The sequence below is a fragment of the Nyctereutes procyonoides genome, unplaced genomic scaffold (genome assembly GCF_905146905.1).
Source record: "Nyctereutes procyonoides isolate TBG_1078 unplaced genomic scaffold, NYPRO_anot_genome, whole genome shotgun sequence".
Lineage (NCBI taxonomy): Eukaryota > Metazoa > Chordata > Mammalia > Carnivora > Canidae > Nyctereutes > Nyctereutes procyonoides.
In genome coordinates this window covers 4,533,001-4,551,484 of record NW_026575082.1, presented here as the reverse complement: position 1 = coordinate 4,551,484, position 18,484 = coordinate 4,533,001, and the positions used below count along the sequence as shown (strand labels likewise).

Here is an 18,484-nt window from a genome sequence, read left to right as displayed (position 1 = left end):
GGCAGGCATGTTCTGATGTTCCGAAGTTCAGAGACCCCCTGGCACTCCTGATCAGCTGCCCCCTCAGGAAACTCAAATGGGGACCTCAGCAAATACGTGCACTCCCCGGTCCCCATCTTCCCGTGGGATCTCTTGGGAAGCTCAGCTCCAACGCCTCGTAGCAGGGTAAAGTACGCTCCACCCGGAAAATGCAAGGAGCAAGGCTAAGGCCAATGTCAGGCCTTGGGCCAATGTTGAAGACTTGTGCTCGGATACCAGAGCCTGAAAGCTGAGACAACTTACACGTGTTCCCATCCAGGGTGGCATGTGTTCACCCACAGCTGGGGGCCCAGGCAGGAAAAGTAACGGCTCCTGTATGTGGTCCTTGGATTCAGAAAATTCAAGCCAGGGGCACCTGGGGGGCTCCGCTGGTGAGGCGTCTGCTTCCGCTCAGATCATGATCCCAAGGTCCTGGCATCAAGTCCTGCATCATGCCCCTGCTCAGCAGGGAGCCTGCTTCTCCCTCTCCTTCCACCCCTCTCCCCTGCTTGTGCTCTCTTTCTCTCTCAAATTAATAAATAAATACTCTTAAAAAAGAAAAACTTCCAGCTAAACTCCCCCACCACCCCCAACTGCTCAAAGAACAGCTTCTGAATCAATTTTTTTTTTTAAAGAACAAAAGCTGTTTTTCCAATAATTTAACATCCCAGGCATTCATCCTGAGTGTTCCCGGGAGGCTGGACAGGCTGGTGTTGATCATGCTGCTGAGGCAGGCTTGGAGGACTTCTGGGAGGTGGCACCTCTGTGAACTGCTTGCTACTCCCTCCCTGTAACATCAGGCGGCCATCTGACCTCTTTCTGACTGGCTTTTATCACACAGTCCATAGCCACCCACAATTTCTGTGCAGTTACGGCATGCCCGCTGGAACTGTACAGGGCCTACAATCTGGAGTCGTTTCATCAAAAGATAATTTCAATTATAATGTTATCAAGATACACGGTGAAAACCAACTTCTGATGCACCAGCTGTACTGATTTGGGTAAAACCTAAAAAGGAAGAGCCTGCATCTGCTGAACCTCCTCCTCTTTGAGGACACAGCTTAGGAGAGTTCTTTTCTACTCTGCGTGTTATCAAAACAAAACACAGAAATCATTTATGGAGACCTTTTCCTGCAAGTAGGGCAGTTGCTCAACCAGATAAGCCTGAAACAATCTCACTTGTCACATTAAAAATGTTAAATACTGACACAACAGAATTTGTTCATTGTATTACATAAAAGCATTATTTTGCAAGGGCTTAAAATTAAAAACAAAACAAAACCCACATATAGTTTAGGAGTCACTGGCATTTCATGGAATTTGCCGGGTGGGATGGGAAGGGAGGGCTCGTGTCTGTGTGCGTGTGCGTGTGTGTGTGTGTGAGAGAGAGAAAGAGAGATAGATGGGGTGGCCAGACACAGGGCATAAGGCTCAAACTGCTGTTTTCAGCAATAAGAACACCATTGTGTCGGATAATTACACGTTGCATAGTCTCCATGATAAACAATAACATTTGCTTCCATTTTGGTCTAAATGAAAAGGAACATTTTCCCTTTCGCAAGCCAGCTTTGCTGCCCAGCCAGATGGCTCAGAGCCCACGCTAATGAGGGGCTGCCATCCCAGGGTCAACCCGCAGGAGACCTCTTTGCTGTCATGTTGCAAAAGCCAATTGTTTTAGGAACACAGACCACAAAACCCCTGCCCCTCCCTTGCTTGCTCACCCTTCATTTCATGCCTGACTTCATGGAAATCTTGCTGCAGAGAAGCTGATTAGTGGTTCGCAGGGTTCAAAGAGACCGTTTCCACTGCAGAAAACCGCTGTGCAGAGCACAGCCCTGGAGAAGCCAGAGTCTTTGCTCAGTAGACAAGAGCCGGTTCTCCTTTCCCGTAGAATCTACCAGTCCGAGGGCTGTGCATCAAACCTGTTTTAATGTAGTTCTGCCACAGAGGGGACTTTGTAGGTTTTCCCTCCTGCCAAAGACTACAAATGCAGGGTGAGGCATCCATATGCAGGATCGGAGGGCCCTTACGAACCCTGCCAGTGGTGACAGGTTGGGGGGGCACTGCAGGTGACAACAGGCATTCACACAACAGTGCTCAGGACCCACAGAATGCAGACCAACTGGCACCTGGAGAAATGCATCCAAATGAACACAAGTCTGCAGCCCCTTTTTGTCCGCACCCGGAAGGCGCGGGGCAAGGAAAAGAGAAATAGCTTGGAATTCGTCAATCTGCGATTGTTTTTAAACTTCAGATCACTTTGTCGTCTTCAATTTGTAAGCCATCAACCATTTCCTTTTCCTCTCCTAGCGTCTTTCTCAATTGACCAGCTGGTTATGTGTGGCACACCAGCTTCCTCCTGGGTGTGCCGTAGAAAGGAGTCCCTTCCCAGGGGACCCCTGGCTGGCTCCCGGCAGTTTCATCCACCTGTTCCAGGAGGGACCTCGTGTCTCAGCTCCTGCAGGAGAGCTTCACCAGGGCTCGAGGACACCTGCCAGCATGGCGTGTCGCCTAGGGCTCTGTATTCATTCATGGACAGGCCGGTCAGCCTCTGACCCTGCTCGAAGTCCATGCCTAACCTCGGCACTTGCACTATCTCCAATCCTCAGGGCAAGTCAACACAGTGCAAACAAGCCTGCAAGTCCCGCTCCAAAGGCAGATGCACTGGGGTGAGCAGTCAGGTGCTCCCTAAAACACTGTCCGAAAACTTCTTCAAATGCAAACTGCTATATGCTGTCTTACACATCCTCTCCTTACACATTATGTTTCCTAAAGATGCAACTTTTTTTTTATTGTATTTAATTCCAAATTCCAGCCAGGCAAGCTGTCCCCATGGGCAGGCTGGGGAAAGCACCTCTCTCTACCCCAGAGCCTCACACACTCACCTGCTCATGTTCATGCTCACGCTCACACACGCATGCAAGTGCACCTATGCAAACACCTGTACTTGCTTGTGTGCACTTTTTGAAATGCAGCCACGTTTGCAGGGAGGCCAGCTGGAATCCCTTGCTCCCAAGGATGAGCACCAGCAGCTCACACATCAGGAGAGCACAGAGACGGCTCGTGGAAGGGGTGGGGGGGGCATTTTCAGGGAGGACCATCTCCTCCTTATGACAATGTGGAGGGGGTCCACCCAAGGCCACGGCAGCAGCTACTCCTCTGCCTCCTGCAGTTCCCTCTGCGTGGCTCGGAGGAGACTCCGAAGCTTCCAGAACACGTCAGAGGCTGCTCTCGGGGGGCTGCGGGCCATGCTCCGAGGGTTGGCGCACTCCTGCACCGCGTCCCGCAACTGCCGCTGCAGTGGGAAGGGTATGGCCCAGCTCCCCAGACTCGAGGAGAACCAGTGGCGGAATATCTTGTCGCAGATGACCTGTGGGAGGGCAGACAGGGCAGTTAGAGTGGGCTGCACCCCGGCCCCACCCTCCCCTGCTGCAGGGAGGCCTCCTCCCACAGCGTGGGCCTGACCCCAAAGCGGCCTCCCCTCCAGACCCCGAACCACTCAGCACCGGGAGTCGAGGCCCCGTCCAGCCCCGGAGCAGAGGGAAGGGTCCGGGTGTCCGTAGAGACAGGGGAGCAGGGAGTCCCGGCAGTGACCCCTGGGCTGCGCCACTGCGTCTCTGAGATGGGCTCGCTCACCCCTAAGAGGGTCACCACACGCGATGACCACCTGACAGGGTTGGCCCGGGGTCTGGTGACGTGTGGGTGAGGAGCAGCCAGCACACGCGACCGCCCATTGAGACGCCCGTGGAGAAAAAGGCTGTGCTGGAAGGGACTTCGAAGCCCTCTGTGTCAGGAGCAGGAGTGAAGAACTAAGCCGCCACCTGGCAACCCGTGAGCAACAGGGTCTGGAGGCCCAATGCCACAGATCTCACACCCCACGGAAGCCACGGCCGCTCCCCCCACCTTTCCTGGGTCCCTCTCGCCGGGCCGCCGCACCCAGAGCTGCGGAGTTAGTGGGCTTTATGGTTCTGTGTCACCCTGGCCCGGACCCACTGAACAGAGGCCTCAGGGTGGTAAAGCTCCTTCTCACGGAAGACAGGTAACTAACTTCGTTTCCCAATCCCTGCAAGGGCAAGGATTCTTTTTAAAAAACAAATGATCTTAGTTGTGCAGTGATGATACATCCGCTAAAATGTTAAATGTTCCCAATGACACACCACACACAGTCCTGGGCCTCCATGTTGCTCCTGACCGTCAGACACTGCGCCGGCCTCTGGGAGGCGACCCCTTCCTTGACTTTCTAGAGAGAGTATGTGACACACAGGCCTGTACATGCTCCCCCTTCTCTCCCACTTTGCATCAAAGGCAGGATATTACACACCGTTCTACGGCTTCTTCCCATTTAACCAAATATCAGGGAGAGCGCCTTCTGCGTTGATTCTTGTACGGATTTCCCAATTGCTCAAATGGCTGCACCTCATGAGTGTGGATAGATCATAAATTATTTAACTAGCTCCCTATTGATGAAAATTGAGGTCGTTTACTAACTTTTGTTATTATGAGGAATGCTGCAATAAATATTTTGCATAAATGTCATTTTCACTTTGCACATGCAACTAAATTTCTAAAATGGAATTTCTGGGCCGAGGGGTATGTGTGCATTTTTTGTTTTGGTACATATTGCCAAATTGACCCCATGAAAGTTGTACTGAGATACATTCTCACAGTAAAGTATGTTGACAACACCGGTCTCCCCTACTGGCCACCAATATGTGCATTGTCTTTCATTTTTGCCAACCAATGGGTGAAAATGGTTTAATTTGCCTACTTCTTAGCAATCAGGGTGAAAGCATTTTGTGCTTCCTTTTCAGTGAATGGTCAAGTTAATGTCCTTCGCTCACATTCCCATCAGATTGTTGGCCTTTTTTAAAAGATTTTATTTATTTATTCATGAGAGACAGAGAGAGAGAGAGAGAGAGTCAAAGGGAGAAGCAGGCTCCATGCAGAGAGCCCAATGTGACACTCTATCCTGGATCTCCGGGATCACGCCCTGGGCTGAAGGCGGCACTAAACTGCTGAGCCACCTGGGCTGCCCTGTTGGCCTTTTTCATATTGCTTCATAGACACTCTTTGTTTTGTAAGGACATCATCCCCTTGCTTTGACTGACTTCCTGGAGAGTGGACTCTGAGATGGAGGTTTGCAAGCAGGGATTTATTGAGGTGTGTGCCTGGGAATTACACCTCCATGGGCCTGAGGGAGATGGAAATAATCCTGCCTTCCTTACAGAGGCCAGGGACTGGGTTTTGCGGATGCCCCTGCTCCCACTGACCGATCCACAGATGCTGTGCCTGGCACCTGGAGAAGCCATGGCAAAGGAGCTTCGGTGGGGAAGGACAATCCTGGGGGCACTGTCTGAGCCTTGACAGCAGCTGGAGCACAAGGCCCCCCTTGCCCTCTACTCTCCTGACCCGTATGAATAACTGCAAATATGTTGCTCATTTTCTCATTTAACTTTTTTTTTCTAAAGATTTTATTTATTTATTCATGAGAGTTTCTCATTTAACTTTTAAATATTGCTCATATTTTGGGGGGATTTTCTTTTGTTTTTTTCTATGTGGATTTCTTTCAAGATAGTTAAATCTGTCACTTGTTCTTCCTATGGCCTCTGAGCTTTGGTCCAAACTCAGAAAGGCCTTCCTTACTCTTGAATAATATCTAAAAATTCTCCCAGTTTTCTTCTGGTACATTTAGGATTGTATTTATGAGTAAAGACTTGAGCCCTCTAGAATTTAGTCAGCAGTGAAGCAGAAGCAAATGCAATCATTTGTTGTGCCTGGTTACCCGGTGACCAGCACTATTCTCCCACAGCCTGGCCACCTCCTGCATCCCGATAGCTACCTGTCTTTATGTCAATCTCTGAAATTTAAAAAATTCTTTTCCTTTGCTCTTCAATCGGGGCAGATATATATATATATATATATATATATATATATATATATATATATATATATAAAAATTTTAACTTAGAAAAGTAATACATTAGGAAGAGATGGGGGCCCCAACATTGGCTCAGCAGACCGCTTCATCCATTAGACCCCCATTGTTGGTCATTTGCCAACAACCCATAGGGGCAGGCAACAGGCACAAACGACCACCCCCCCACTGAGCACATCCAGCCTGAGTGGCATGGGAGGGGTGACTAGGCCACATGAACGGGGTGCCACAGCACAGAAGGCAGTGGCAGCTCCAGAAAACAGTGTCCCCCAGCCCACGTGGTGGCTGCTGCTTACCTGTAAGTTGCTGTTCACTCTTTCTGCTCCACACTTGTTGACTTGCAAATCACACTTTGAAAAACAGTCAAAGAAATTACAGTCTTCATCTCCTGTGCAATTCTGCTCGAGAATTTCCCTCATTTTAGGTTCAAAAAAGGCCATGTCCACATCGATGGCCACCACCTGTAACCAAAACAGCACATGGCCATCAAAAGGACTCCAAGGCTCAGGGCAGTGGGAGCTGGCGCATCTCTGTTCCCCACTTGCAGTGCAGGTGCCAGCAGGTTGCGGGATCACAGAACCCTACCTGCCGGAAAGAGGAGCCCAGGCCATGCTGCAGGGCTCTTGCTTTATTCACACAAGCACGTGGCATCGACCATATTGCAAGGCTTTTGTTGCAAAAAGGACTTTTGCTGGTGAAAGCCTAGATTTGGAACTATGGCTGGAAGTATCATTTTTCAACTTTAAATACTTTTTCAGCTTTAAAAGTAGAATCTCTGAGGGGCACCTGGGTGGCTCAGTCGGTTGAGTGTCCAACTCTTGGTCGGGTCATGATCTCAGGGTCCTGGGATCCAACCCCGGACCCAACCCACTCAGTGTGGAGTGTGCTTGAGGATTCTATCTCTCTTGCCCATCCCCTGGCTCTCTCTCTTTCTCTCTCTTTCACACACACACACACACACACACACACACACACATAAATGAATCTTTAAAAAAATATATAATCTCTGAAATGGCTTAAAAATAAATTCCCCCTCCATTGCTGTATCACTTGGGTCTCTGACCCTCAAGGATCAGCATTATAAAAGCTGTGAGACACAGATAATTTATCCCCATAAATATAAACAATGAAGGAACTGACGTCCCAGAGTCTGTAAGTGTGATGGTGAAAGTGGGTGGCGGGACCTATGCTGTCTACTTACAGCTTATCTGTGACCCGAGTCAGCTGGTTTCCTACTGACTCGTTGGATGGACACATGGCTGCAAAAGGCAGCATCAAATCTCTTGCATGAGGGTTGATGCCTGTGGACCCTGATCCAACAGCATCAAATACTAAATACCACTGTCAGTGTGAGCACGTGATTGACTCCCTGGAATTTCAGATTTATCTTCTTGGCTTCAAACCAACTAGGCTTCAAAACCAGTAATACCATCTACATTATGCAGATTTTCCTCCACCACCTGAATTTTTTAAAAATAATAATAATAAAAAGGATTATCTCAAACCTGATAAAACCTGGAGTCTGCCCAAATCAAGCAGTTCATAGCTTCAAGGTATTAAAAAAGCTTTCTGAAGACTTGATGAATTTTCTGGAGCCGGTGGCGTCTCACAAGCCTTCACAGGCCACCCTCCAAACGTGAGCCCTTCCTTCTGCCTTGGGTAGCATCTCAACGAGGGCTCCCTGGCTGGGGTCCATTTCCTCTGCAACTCGGCAGAGTTAGAAGCTACATTCCCCAGTTTGGGATTTTTGTTTTTCACTCAGGAGGGATGCCAGTCGGTAGTGAACTTCCTTGGGAATGATTCAGTAGAACAGAAGAGAGAAAATAATCTCTTTCAAAATATATGGAGAATAATGAAAATGAAGAACAGGGAAGTTTTCCCTACTTAATAGCTTTGCTTAGTTACTAATTCAGGCACAACAAACAGAAATTACTATTTTAATCCATTTCTCCTATTTAGCCAAAAGAAATAGCTACCTTAGCTAATACAGGAAAAATATACTAAGGCTGTGCTCATGAATCTATTGTCTTTTTTTAAAGATTTTATTTATTTATTCATGAGAAATACATAGAGACAGAGGCAGAGACACAGGCAGAGGGGAGAAGCAGGCTCCCTGGGGGGAGCCCAATGTGGGACTTGATCTCAGGACTCCAGGATCATGACCTGAGCCAAAGGCAGATGTTCAACTGCTGAGCCACCCAGGCGTCCCAGATCTATTGTCTATATAATTTATTGTCAGGGCTCCAAGGTTCCCTTCTTTCCATCCTTTCTGGCAACCTCCCATGGCCCCCACATGTCCTTTCAGCTCCTGCGACTTTTCTCTCCCATTTCTGATCTTTCCCTTCTCATCTCCCAGGGAGAGCCAGATTTATTTTTTAATTTTTAGCGTGCAGTGTAGAAGGGATTACAGCTATTGTAAGCATTAACTCTACGCATCTAAAATAAGAACAGGAACCAAGCCCACCAAAAAACCTGCACAGGGTTTCTTCAATCATGTTAGGAGAATCAGCACATTCTTCCTGCAGGAATCACCTAACTCACATCTTCATCAGACTTTATGCTGGCATCCGGCTAGAAGGGGCTGAAGAGAACTGTTTCCTCCTAAGTAGGAAACACGTCTGGCTAAAAGGAGCACCTGCTGGAGATGGTTTGGGGGCATGAAGCAAGGATGTTTCCCAGGTATTCCTTTACAACCACTGGGTAAATTCTCAGGACCTATAAGTGGGGACTTATAGAGAAAGTGAAGGACTGCAAGTCTCTGAGTCGCACCCCCAGAGTGTCGGACCCAGTAGGTCTTGAGGGCAGGGGAGGGCAGACAGAGGCAGATAATTTGCATTTCTAACAAGTCCTCTGGTGATGCTCATATTGCTGGGTTTCACTTAAAGTCGTGAAATCATAGGTAAAGTTAACTTCTTGAATGTCCATGTCTGTGAGGAGGTCAACAATGGTGGGGTTGGCCAAGGGGGATCTCTGTCCTTCCTCCCCCACAGCCACCCCCCCCAGAAGAGCTCAGGCAGAGGAAGGCCCTGTGTGCCCCAGCACGGTCCACAGGGTGCAGTCTGGGGCCAGGGCAAGAAGTGCAGCTATTATTTCACTGGACAAATATTTCGCATCCATTACGCACAAGACACTGGAAGGCATAACTCTAGGGCAGTGCACAAGCCAGCAACATGCCATGTTTCCCTTTCCCCAAGGAAGACCTGTCAGCCCCGCCGCCTTCCTACAGCCTTTCCCGGGAACTCAGCCCAGACAGCTTCACAATCCCCTCAACTGTTGCTGTGCCTGTTGAGTTCCACTCACTGACACTCCATGACACTTGTTGTCAGATGAGTCCTGGTCCTAGAACTGCCAGAGTGAACACACCACACTTCCTTTCCCAGGGCCCTGGGGTGCCCGGGTTCCCAGGACTTCTCTGAGAAAGAGAACGGTGGTCCTTCATGTCCATCACATAAACTTTCTGCTCATGAACTAGGGAAGCTTGGCTGGGACTTCACCTCAGAAAAATATGCTGGCGGGGTCCTGGGTGTCCCTCCCCTTCACAGCTTGGAGCATGGCTAGGGGTATTGTGGAGCTCAGGATGTTGCAGACGGAGCTGAACTCTTCCAGAGCTCACCACCCAGCGTGCAGACCCTCCAGGAACTTCCCAGAACCTTCTGGAACCTCTCAGCTCTTTCCCTTCCACACTTGGGGCCACCCCAGCTTATCAATCTCTCTGGAGCAGCCAGGGACAAGGCGTCAGGACCAAGCAGTTTGGGCAACTTGCTGCCCCACTCTTCATGGTGACAGAGGCTAGACTGGAGAGGGGTTTACACAGGGGGCAAATTTTGTTTCCTAGCTTTCAGGCTGTTGTAAGAAGGCATTCCTCTGCTTCCTGCTGCGGTAGGTAGTACCAGTAGGTAGTACCTGGCCGGCAGTAACAGAACCCTCCCCAACAGCCGCCTTCCCAGGCCTACCCCACACCCACAGCTACTTCTTAAGGGGTCCCGACACGCACCCCAGCACAGGGTAAGGACACCTGTGTTAGGGCACCCAGATCGCCAAGGCATTAACCTGACACTTAGGTTTAGCCTAGCTGGAGGGGATGGGGGGGAATGACGAGGGATATGGGAGGGGGTTAGCTCCTAATAAAACACTGGAGTTCCTCCTGCTGCTTCTCCACCACACTCAATTCCTTGTGCACCTGCATGGCCCAGAGGGGAGGCAGACTTCACCTACCCCACAGAGCAGCACAGAGGCAGACACCTCCCCCAGGCAGGTTTCTCCCCTGGGAGAAGGCTCCCGAACTCCAGCTGTCCCTCTAGAGGTCTTACCCACAGAAGGGAAACCATCTAGAACCTCTGCAGGAAGAAAGCACCAGAAAAAGCCTCACACCATCATAGAGCCTGGGCACTATGAAAACAGCATCCTCCAACCGGCTGCTGTACAAAAGCCCCCAAAGGCCACCTTTCTTTGTCATCCTCTGTGGCTCCTTGTCTCCTGAAGATTGTTTGCTCCACTCGGCAAGAGCTTGCTTCCAAGTTAGGTCTAAGAAGCTGCTACGCTGCTTTGGAGAAACCAGAACAGCCATTAGGGAGGACAAACCTGGCCCTGCAGGGTCCCCTGCCCCTGCCCCTGCCCCTGCCGTAGGCGCCTTCACTATCATTCCCCGCCCTGGGTGCTGCAAGGTACGCGGGTTCTTCAAATCCTCTCAACGCCCCCCAGGGAGGTGCTCTGGCAGGTCCGGGGTGTCCAGGCCGGGAGGTGGCACACGGTTGCAGCGGTCTCCCAGGATTGCAGACACCCCCTCCTAGATTCTCTGCCCACCCCCACCCTCCCGGGGCCACTCACCGTAAAGTCACTCCTGATGGCAAAGTTTTCGGGCTTGACATCGCACAGGTGCAGGCGGTGAGCAAAGTCATCCTCGAAGTGGCTCACCATGTCCAGGAAGCTGAGCGCCATGTCGCTGACGGCCCTGGCCTGGCCCCGGCCGCCCCGGGGGACCCCCGCGGCCCCCTCGAGCGGGAAGAGGGCCCGGTGGCGGGGGCTGCCCGCGGCCAGGTACTCCACGGCGTAGAAGTGGCCGCAGGAGCCCAGCACGGGCAGGGCGTGCCGGCTCAGGTCCTGCAGGAGGCTGAAGAGCACGAACTCCTCCTGCTGGAGCAGGGCCCACAGGCTGGCCAGCTGGCCCCGCCGCCCCCGGCCCCGCCGCCCCGGCCACAGCGGCCCCAGGCTGCCGCCCGACAGCTCCAGGCCCAGGGCGTTCCTGACCTCGCCGGCCACCAGCAGGTGCAGCTCTGCCTCCAGGGCGTCCGGGCCGCCCTCCTCGGCCGCGTCCTCGGGCAAGCTGAGCGGCTGGAAGCTGGAGAAAGCCTCCTCCTTGGACTTGAGGATGATGGGCCGGCCGCGCCAGGTGGCCTGCAGCACCTTCTTGCCCCGCTCGTAGTACAGACAGCGCTGGTACCGCAGCTGCCCCGCCACGCACAGGTCCTCGCAGAGGTCGCCCACCAGCACCCCGCCCTGGTACTCCTGGCACTGGAAGGAAGGGAACAGTGGGTCACAAGGCGGGAGGGGCCGAGTGGTCCACTGGGCAGGGAGAGGTGGGTCCCTGCACGCAGATGCTCCTTGGCAGCTGTTGAGACAAACCCCACGCATGTGAACGTCATGGGCTGAGTAATTAAGTGGAATCATTCAAAGAGTGTTTTATATTTATCACATCATTCAAGCAGGCCCAGGTCTTCGGGATCAGGAGGCCCGGTGAGACATGGGGCCCCGCCACCCCGTCCCCATTCTGGCCACGTGATGCCGGAAAGGCCTTTCACCAGCTGGTGTCACTTCCTTCAGCTGCAAAGGCAGGGCTGGCCAGGCCAGGTTCTCGACGCTGGCCCCACCACCCGCCCTCCCTGGGGAGACTTGAACGGCCAAGTCACACCTTGGAAGGTGGGTCCCCAGCGAGCCTCACCTGGTGCCAGGGCCAGCCACGGCAACGACCCTCTGGGCAGGCAGCCCCTCGGCCTGCTGTTTGTGACTCCAAGGGGTGTGGCCTATAAAGCCAGGGGATCTGGAAGGACTACAGGGGTTCCGAGGAGCATCCTCTACAGGACACAGGAGTTAGAAGAGGCCTCGTGGCTGGTTGTGTCACCAACAACAGCTTTCAGAACACAGGAGCCCTTCTGGAAGTGAAGGGCGTGTTGGGTGCCTGGCGGCGGAGAGGAGGGTCCGGGAGCCCTCAGATGGGCTTTCTCCTAAACTTCAGCAGCTCTCAGGATAGGTGCCACACGAGGGGACCCAGTGACTCCCCCACACACAACCACCACCTATAAACATCCCTGAGAAGACAGTCAAGCCAGGCCCTGGCTGCTGGTCCTGCCAGGACGAGGACAGGAGGGAGGGCAGAGCTAGAGCAGAATAAAGTGAAATGGAGCATTGTTGCTCTGTTCTTTTTTTAATTTTTCAGGAAACCTAAGGGCACCTGGGTGGCTCAGTGGTTGAGTATCTGCCTTTGGCTCAGGGCATGATCCCGGGGCCCTGGGATCGAGTCCCTCATCAGGCTCCCTGCAGGGAGCCTGCTTTTCCCTCTGCCTGTCTCCGCCTCTCTCTCTGCCTCTCTCATGAATAAATAAATAAAATCTTAAAAAAAATATATTTCAGGAAACCTAAACCCCTAACCCCATTGTTATAGGGAGCTTCCCTCCATCTGTTCCCCCACAGATGTGTCTTTTCTTCCTAGAAGTTCTGCAGCACAGGAGACAGGGGCTCCCCTTCATTCTCACCAGATGATAAGACAAAGGGAAGCCACCACACTGTTTCCTTCACTCTATCTTGTGCGCTATAAGTGCCTTGAGTGACCAGCTGCAGCTGAAGAGCAGTAGAGACCATGGGATGTGGCCAAGAGTCACAAAGCTCCAACCCTGGCCTGGCTCTGCTGTGACATCCTGAGCAAACTACCCCACCGCTCTGAACCTCTGACTCCCTCCCTGCATCACCTGTCTGCCTCCCTTGCTCGGTTTTTGGACAGGTGGACTGAGAAAAGTATGTGAAAACCATTCATTTATTCAAGCACAAGGCATCACAACATGGCCCTCCAACAATGGCCAGCTATATGATTGCACACTTTCCAGACACTCTGGTCCCTTCATGCTGGCCCCCTTTGTATCATAAGCAGCTCAAAGTCAGACGACATACTTCCAATGCCTGGGTATATGAACAATTCCAAAATCCTAAAAGCTCTGAAAACTACAACTTTTTCATGACTCATTGAGACTCATGTGGTACTAAAGCCCAACTGAAAAGTTGCAAGTCTGTAGTCTGAATGTATTCGACTCGGTGTGAATTTCCATACCTTACACTGCAGAATGATTTTGTATAAATACCAACTGTATTCTGTATAAATGCAGAATGCATTTGATTACTGGTTCTGCTTCGTATGCAACATATAAAGTAAATGATTCATATTATTTTTCTAATGCCCAAAAAAGCCTGACTTCAAAAAACATGCCTGGTCCCCAAGTGTTAAAGGACTGTGGACCTTTATAAACACTCTAGTTTAATTGTTCCAAGCATGCATTACCAAAATGCTTATTTTTATATTTATTTATTCGTGAGAGACAGAGACAGAGAGAGAGAGAGAGAGAGGCAGAGACACAGGCAGAGGGAGAAGCAGGCTCCATGCCGGGAGCGCGACGTGGGACTCCATCCGAGGTCTCCAGGATGACGCCCTGGTCTGAAGGCGGCACTAAACCGCTGAGCCACCCAGGCTGCCCCCAAAATGCTTATTAAAAAGAAATACTCCTAGTTCTTAAAACAAGTATCTGGAATTTCGGGACCATTTCAGGCCTTAGCTGGACAAGAGCCGGAGAGACCCAGGCCACGCCATCTCACCTGATCCTGAGGCTTTCGGCTGAAGGAGGCTCCCAGGATCCATCTCTCCTCTGGGGGTTTTCAATCTTAGTATTATCACCTTGGGTGGTGGGGGTGTCACACTGACCAAACACAAGGATGTGCGTGGTCATGAATCTGACCTGGAGCTTGGGAATGCCACCTTGTTGCTGGGCTGCCTTGTTGTCTTTGGCAAACAGACACCCGTGATTAAACTGTGTTAATGAACACCCACAAAACTGCGTTAAACACACGTGATGCTGTGTCCATCTTGCAATTTAACGTAACACAATGCTGGTAAAATGCCATCCTTTTAATTCCAAGCTTTGGGGTCAAGAAATGAGTGTTGAAAAGATCAGGACCCTTTGAGTCACTCACTCTCTGCTCAGAATTGCTTCCATTTTGCCCCTTGTAAGAAATAGCAGCTGACTCAGGCTCCCGGAGACCTCTCAGAATATTCTCAGAGGGAAGGTGGGGATGAAAAGGTGAAGTGTTCTAGATAAGCAGGAGCAAAAAAGATATGAATGATGGAAATAATGTGGGGGGCATTCATTTCCCTTGTTGGTGGTTTTTTTCCTACTCTATCTTGTATTCGCAGAATCTCACATTTCTTTAGTAAAACGGATCAAAAAACATTTTTAAAAAAATTTCGGGGATCCCTGAGTGGCTCAGCGGTTTAATGCCTGCCTTCAGCCCAGGGCGTGATCCTGGAGACCTGGGATCGGGTCCTACTTCGGGCCCCCTGCATGGAGACTGCTTCTCCCTCTGCCTGTGTCTCTGTGCCAATCTCTCTCTCTCTCTCTCTCTCTCTCTCTCTCTCTCTGGGTCTCTCATGAATAAATGGATAAAATCTTTAAAAAAAAAGTCCTTTTAAAGCACCCAAATTCCTTTTTGCATGATTCCAAATCATTTGATTCAATTCCATAGACATTTTTGGAGTGTTGTCACATTTAAAGTCTAATAAAAAGTGCTTTTGTATGAAGTACAGAACAGGAAAAGAAAAGCAGGTGACAGAACCGGTCTGGTGGGAGGAGGTGAGTCCTGAGCCGAGAGCTTCAGAATCCTGGGAGAAGCCAGGGTAAGAAGGGAAGAGGCAGACGGGGTCCACCGCATTGTAAGCGGGGACTATGGAGGCATCGATCACGACAGCCCAGGGCCTTTACTTTCATCCCTAACTGTGGCTGAAGTTGCCACAGGAGAGACAACTGTGGGCTCATAAGACAGCTCCACTCCTCTGGGACCGGGAATGGACAAGGCCTCGCTGCTTGGGCCACACCTGGCCACCTTCAAATCAACAAAGTATCTCTCCCAATGTAACCTGGCCTATGTGAGCTGAGCTACTTTCCAACTACAGGTACCAAGCTCAGGAGCTCACAGAACAGAGGCGGTTGCCTTCCAAACTCATGAATGACAGCTGAGTATGACCTGTACAGGGGTAGGTTCACAGCCACACTTGGCTCTGGGCACACTGGGTTTGCCTCCCATCTCTGCAGACCTAGGAGCTGGTGGCTTCTGTCCAGGTCTGTAGCATGCTGATACAGGGTCACAGGAGACCTGTGAAGGTCAACCAAGGTCACAGATACAGAGGACCGGGTTGTCTCAGTGGATGCTACTTCTCTCCTACCCTCTGCAGCCCTGGCCATTAAAAGGCAGAGGGGGTGGGGGAGGCGGGAGGGCAGAAGGGGGTGCGGTGGGCAGGGAATCCTGTTCCTGGACAGATGCACCTGAGCCCAATTTAGAAAGCCTAATTGCAGTGTGCCTAGCAGATGGGGGGTGGGGGTGGGGGCAGTTCCACTGCAGGAAACAAGCTGTGCAAAGAGCCAGAGTTGCAAAGTAGCCTGGTGTGTTCAGGGGCTTGGAAAGCAAAGTTAGTACCAGTAACTGTGTGTGACAGACTGAGCTGTCCTATGAAAAACTGCCATGTCACTGCCAGATAAAAATGCTTCTACCCTGCAAGAGCCAGATCAACCTTCCCCAGGGGACAACCCGCCTTCCCCAGGGGATCCTTGTCTCTGTCTTCCACCCCCAGCTCCCAGCCCGACAGACTCACTTGCACTGTCCTCTCTCCCACCAGCTCCCCACAGCACAGTGTTTTCTACAAAACTATCCTGCATTGATGATATTGAGTTTAAATCAAATTAAAATCTATACGGTTTTGCCCCTGCAAATTTGGATGGCAATTCCCAACAGGAGTTACAAGATATTTTGAACAATGGTATCATCATCGAATTGATCACAGAGCCTATCACTTTTGGAGGGGAACGTTATTTGGGGTGTCTTTCTGAAGCTTAACACATTAAGATATAAGTGCGCCTCCTGCATGGCTTATGGGGTGCAATGTCGTGCATCAGAAAGGCCCCAAGTGGAGGAAGGTGCCCAGAACCCCAGAGGGCCTGCCAGCTACCATAGGGGAGGTCTCAGGTTTATGACCAAACTTCTGGTACCCCGTCACCTCGTTCGTCATAGGGGGTAATTTACACTAGAGCAGGGTATACACAGTGTGGTGATTACAGAGCTGCTCTCGTCACCATCCTTTTGGATGATGTGCTTTTGGCATTTCAGTTCCTACTCTCTTACAGAACGTAAGATTCACCCACTGAGGGGGGGGGCGGGGCAAGATGGCGGAAGAGCAGGGTCCTCACATCACCTGTCCCCACCAAATTACCTAGATAACCTTCAAACCATCCTGAAAATTTACGAATTCGGCCTGAGATTTAAAGAGAGACCAGCTGGAACGCTACAGTGAGAAGAGTCCGCGCTTCTATCAAGGTAGGAAGACGGGGAAAAAGAAATAAAGGAACAAAAGGCCTCCGAGGGGGAGGGGCCCCGCGAGGAGCCGGGCTGAGGCCGGGGCGAGTGTCCCCAGGACAGGAGAGCCCCGTCCCGGAGGAGCAGGAGCTGCACCAACCTTCCCGGGCGGGCGGAAAGGGGCTCGCAGGGAGTTGGAGCAGGACCCAGGAGGGCGGGGATGCCCTCGGGCTCCCGGGGACACTAACAGACACCTGCGCCCCGGGAGAGTGCTCCGAGCTCCCTAAGGGCTGCAGCGCGCACGGCGGGACCGCCGGAGCAGCTCGGAGGGGCTCGGGCGGCGGCTCCGCGGAGGGGGCTGCGGGGCGGGAGCGCGAATCCACCAGCGCAGGCCCCGGAGCACAGGGCGCCGGGACACAGCCCAGGATCCGGCCTCCCCGGGACAGGCAGAGGCCGGGAGGGCCCGAGACAGCGAGGACGCTCCTGCCCCGAGCTGAGCAGATCAGCGGCCCCGCCCCGGAGCCTCCAGGCCCTGCAGACGGAGAACCGAGAGCCCCGAGCCCCGTAGTTCCTGTGGAGGCTGAATCCAGGCTTCCAGAGTTGCCTTAACAACTGCAACTGTTCCTCCTGAGACCTCACGGGGTAAACAACCCCCGCTGAGCCCTGCAGCAGGCAGGGGCAGAGCAGCTCCCCCAAGTGCTAACACCTGAGAATCAGCACAGCAGGCCCCTCCCCCAGAAGACCAGCTGGACGGACCAGTGATACTCCCCCGTGTTCCAATACAACTTGTTTTTGGCCACTCTGCACTGAGCAAAATGACTAGAAGGAAAACCTCACCTCAAAAGAAAGAATCAGAAACAGCCCTCTCTCCCACAGAGTTACAAAATCTGGATTACACTTCAATGTCAGAAAGCCAATTCAGAAGCACTATTCTACAGCTACTGGTGGCTCTAGAAAAAAGCATTAAGGACTCACGAGACTTCATGACTGCAGAATTTAGATCCAATCAGGCAGAAATTAAAAATCAATTGAATGAGATGCAATCCAAACTAGAAGTCCTAACGACGAGGGTTAACGAGGTGGAAGAACGAGTGAGTGACATAGAAGACAAGTTAATGGCAAAGAGGGAAACTGAGGAAAAAAGAGACAATCAATTAAGGGACCATGAAGACAGATTAAGGCAAATAAATGACAATTTGAGGAAGAAAAACCTACGTTTAATTGGGGTTCCCGAGGGCGCCGAAAGGGACAGAGGGCCAGAATATGTATTTGAACAAATCCTAGCTGAAAACTTTCCCAATCTGGGAAGGGAAACAGGCATTCAGATCCAGGAAATAGAGAGATCGCCCCCTAAAATCAATAAAAACCGTTCAACACCTCGACATCTAATAGTGAAGCTTGCAAATTCCAAAGATAAAGAGAAGATCCTTAAAGCAGCAAGAGACAAGAAGTCCCTGACTTTCATGGGGAGGAATATTAGGGTAACAGCAGACCTCTCCACAGAGACGTGGCAGGCCAGAAAGGGCTGGCAGGATATATTCAGGGTCCTAAATGAGAAGAACATGCAACCAAGAATACTCTATCCAGCAAGGCTCTCATTCAAAATGGAAGGAGAGATAAAGAGCTTCCAAGACAGGCAGGAACTGAAAGAATATGTGACCTCCAAACCAGCTCTGCAAGAAATTTTAAGGGGGACTCTTAAAACTCCCCTTTAAGAAGAAGTTCAGTGGAACAATCCACAAAAACAAGGACTAAATAGATATCATGATGACACTAAACTCATATCTGTCAATAGTAACTCTGAACGTGAATGGGCTTAATGACCCCATCAAAAGGCGCAGAGTTTCAGACTGGATAAAAAAACAGGACCCATCTATTTGCTGTCTACAAGAGACTCATTTTAGACAGAAGGACACCTACAACCTGAAA

The 18,484-nt window shown here is 51.2% G+C and overlaps 1 protein-coding gene across 1 annotated transcript in view; it reads right to left on the bottom strand.

Annotated features, from left to right (window-relative positions):
- Positions 1–1,287: 1,287 nt before the first annotated feature.
- LOC129514455 (divergent protein kinase domain 1C-like) overlaps positions 1,288–18,484 on the bottom strand; it is a 42,603-nt gene continuing 25,406 nt past the window's right edge. Inside the window, exons 9-11 of the mRNA XM_055333036.1 lie at positions 10,781–11,464; positions 6,250–6,414; positions 1,288–3,388 (exon numbers count right to left, since the gene is read on the bottom strand). Of these exons, the coding sequence (XP_055189011.1) occupies positions 3,170–3,388; positions 6,250–6,414; positions 10,781–11,464 (1,068 nt within the window). The 3' untranslated portion in view covers positions 1,288–3,169. The remainder of the gene's footprint in view (positions 3,389–6,249; positions 6,415–10,780; positions 11,465–18,484) is intronic.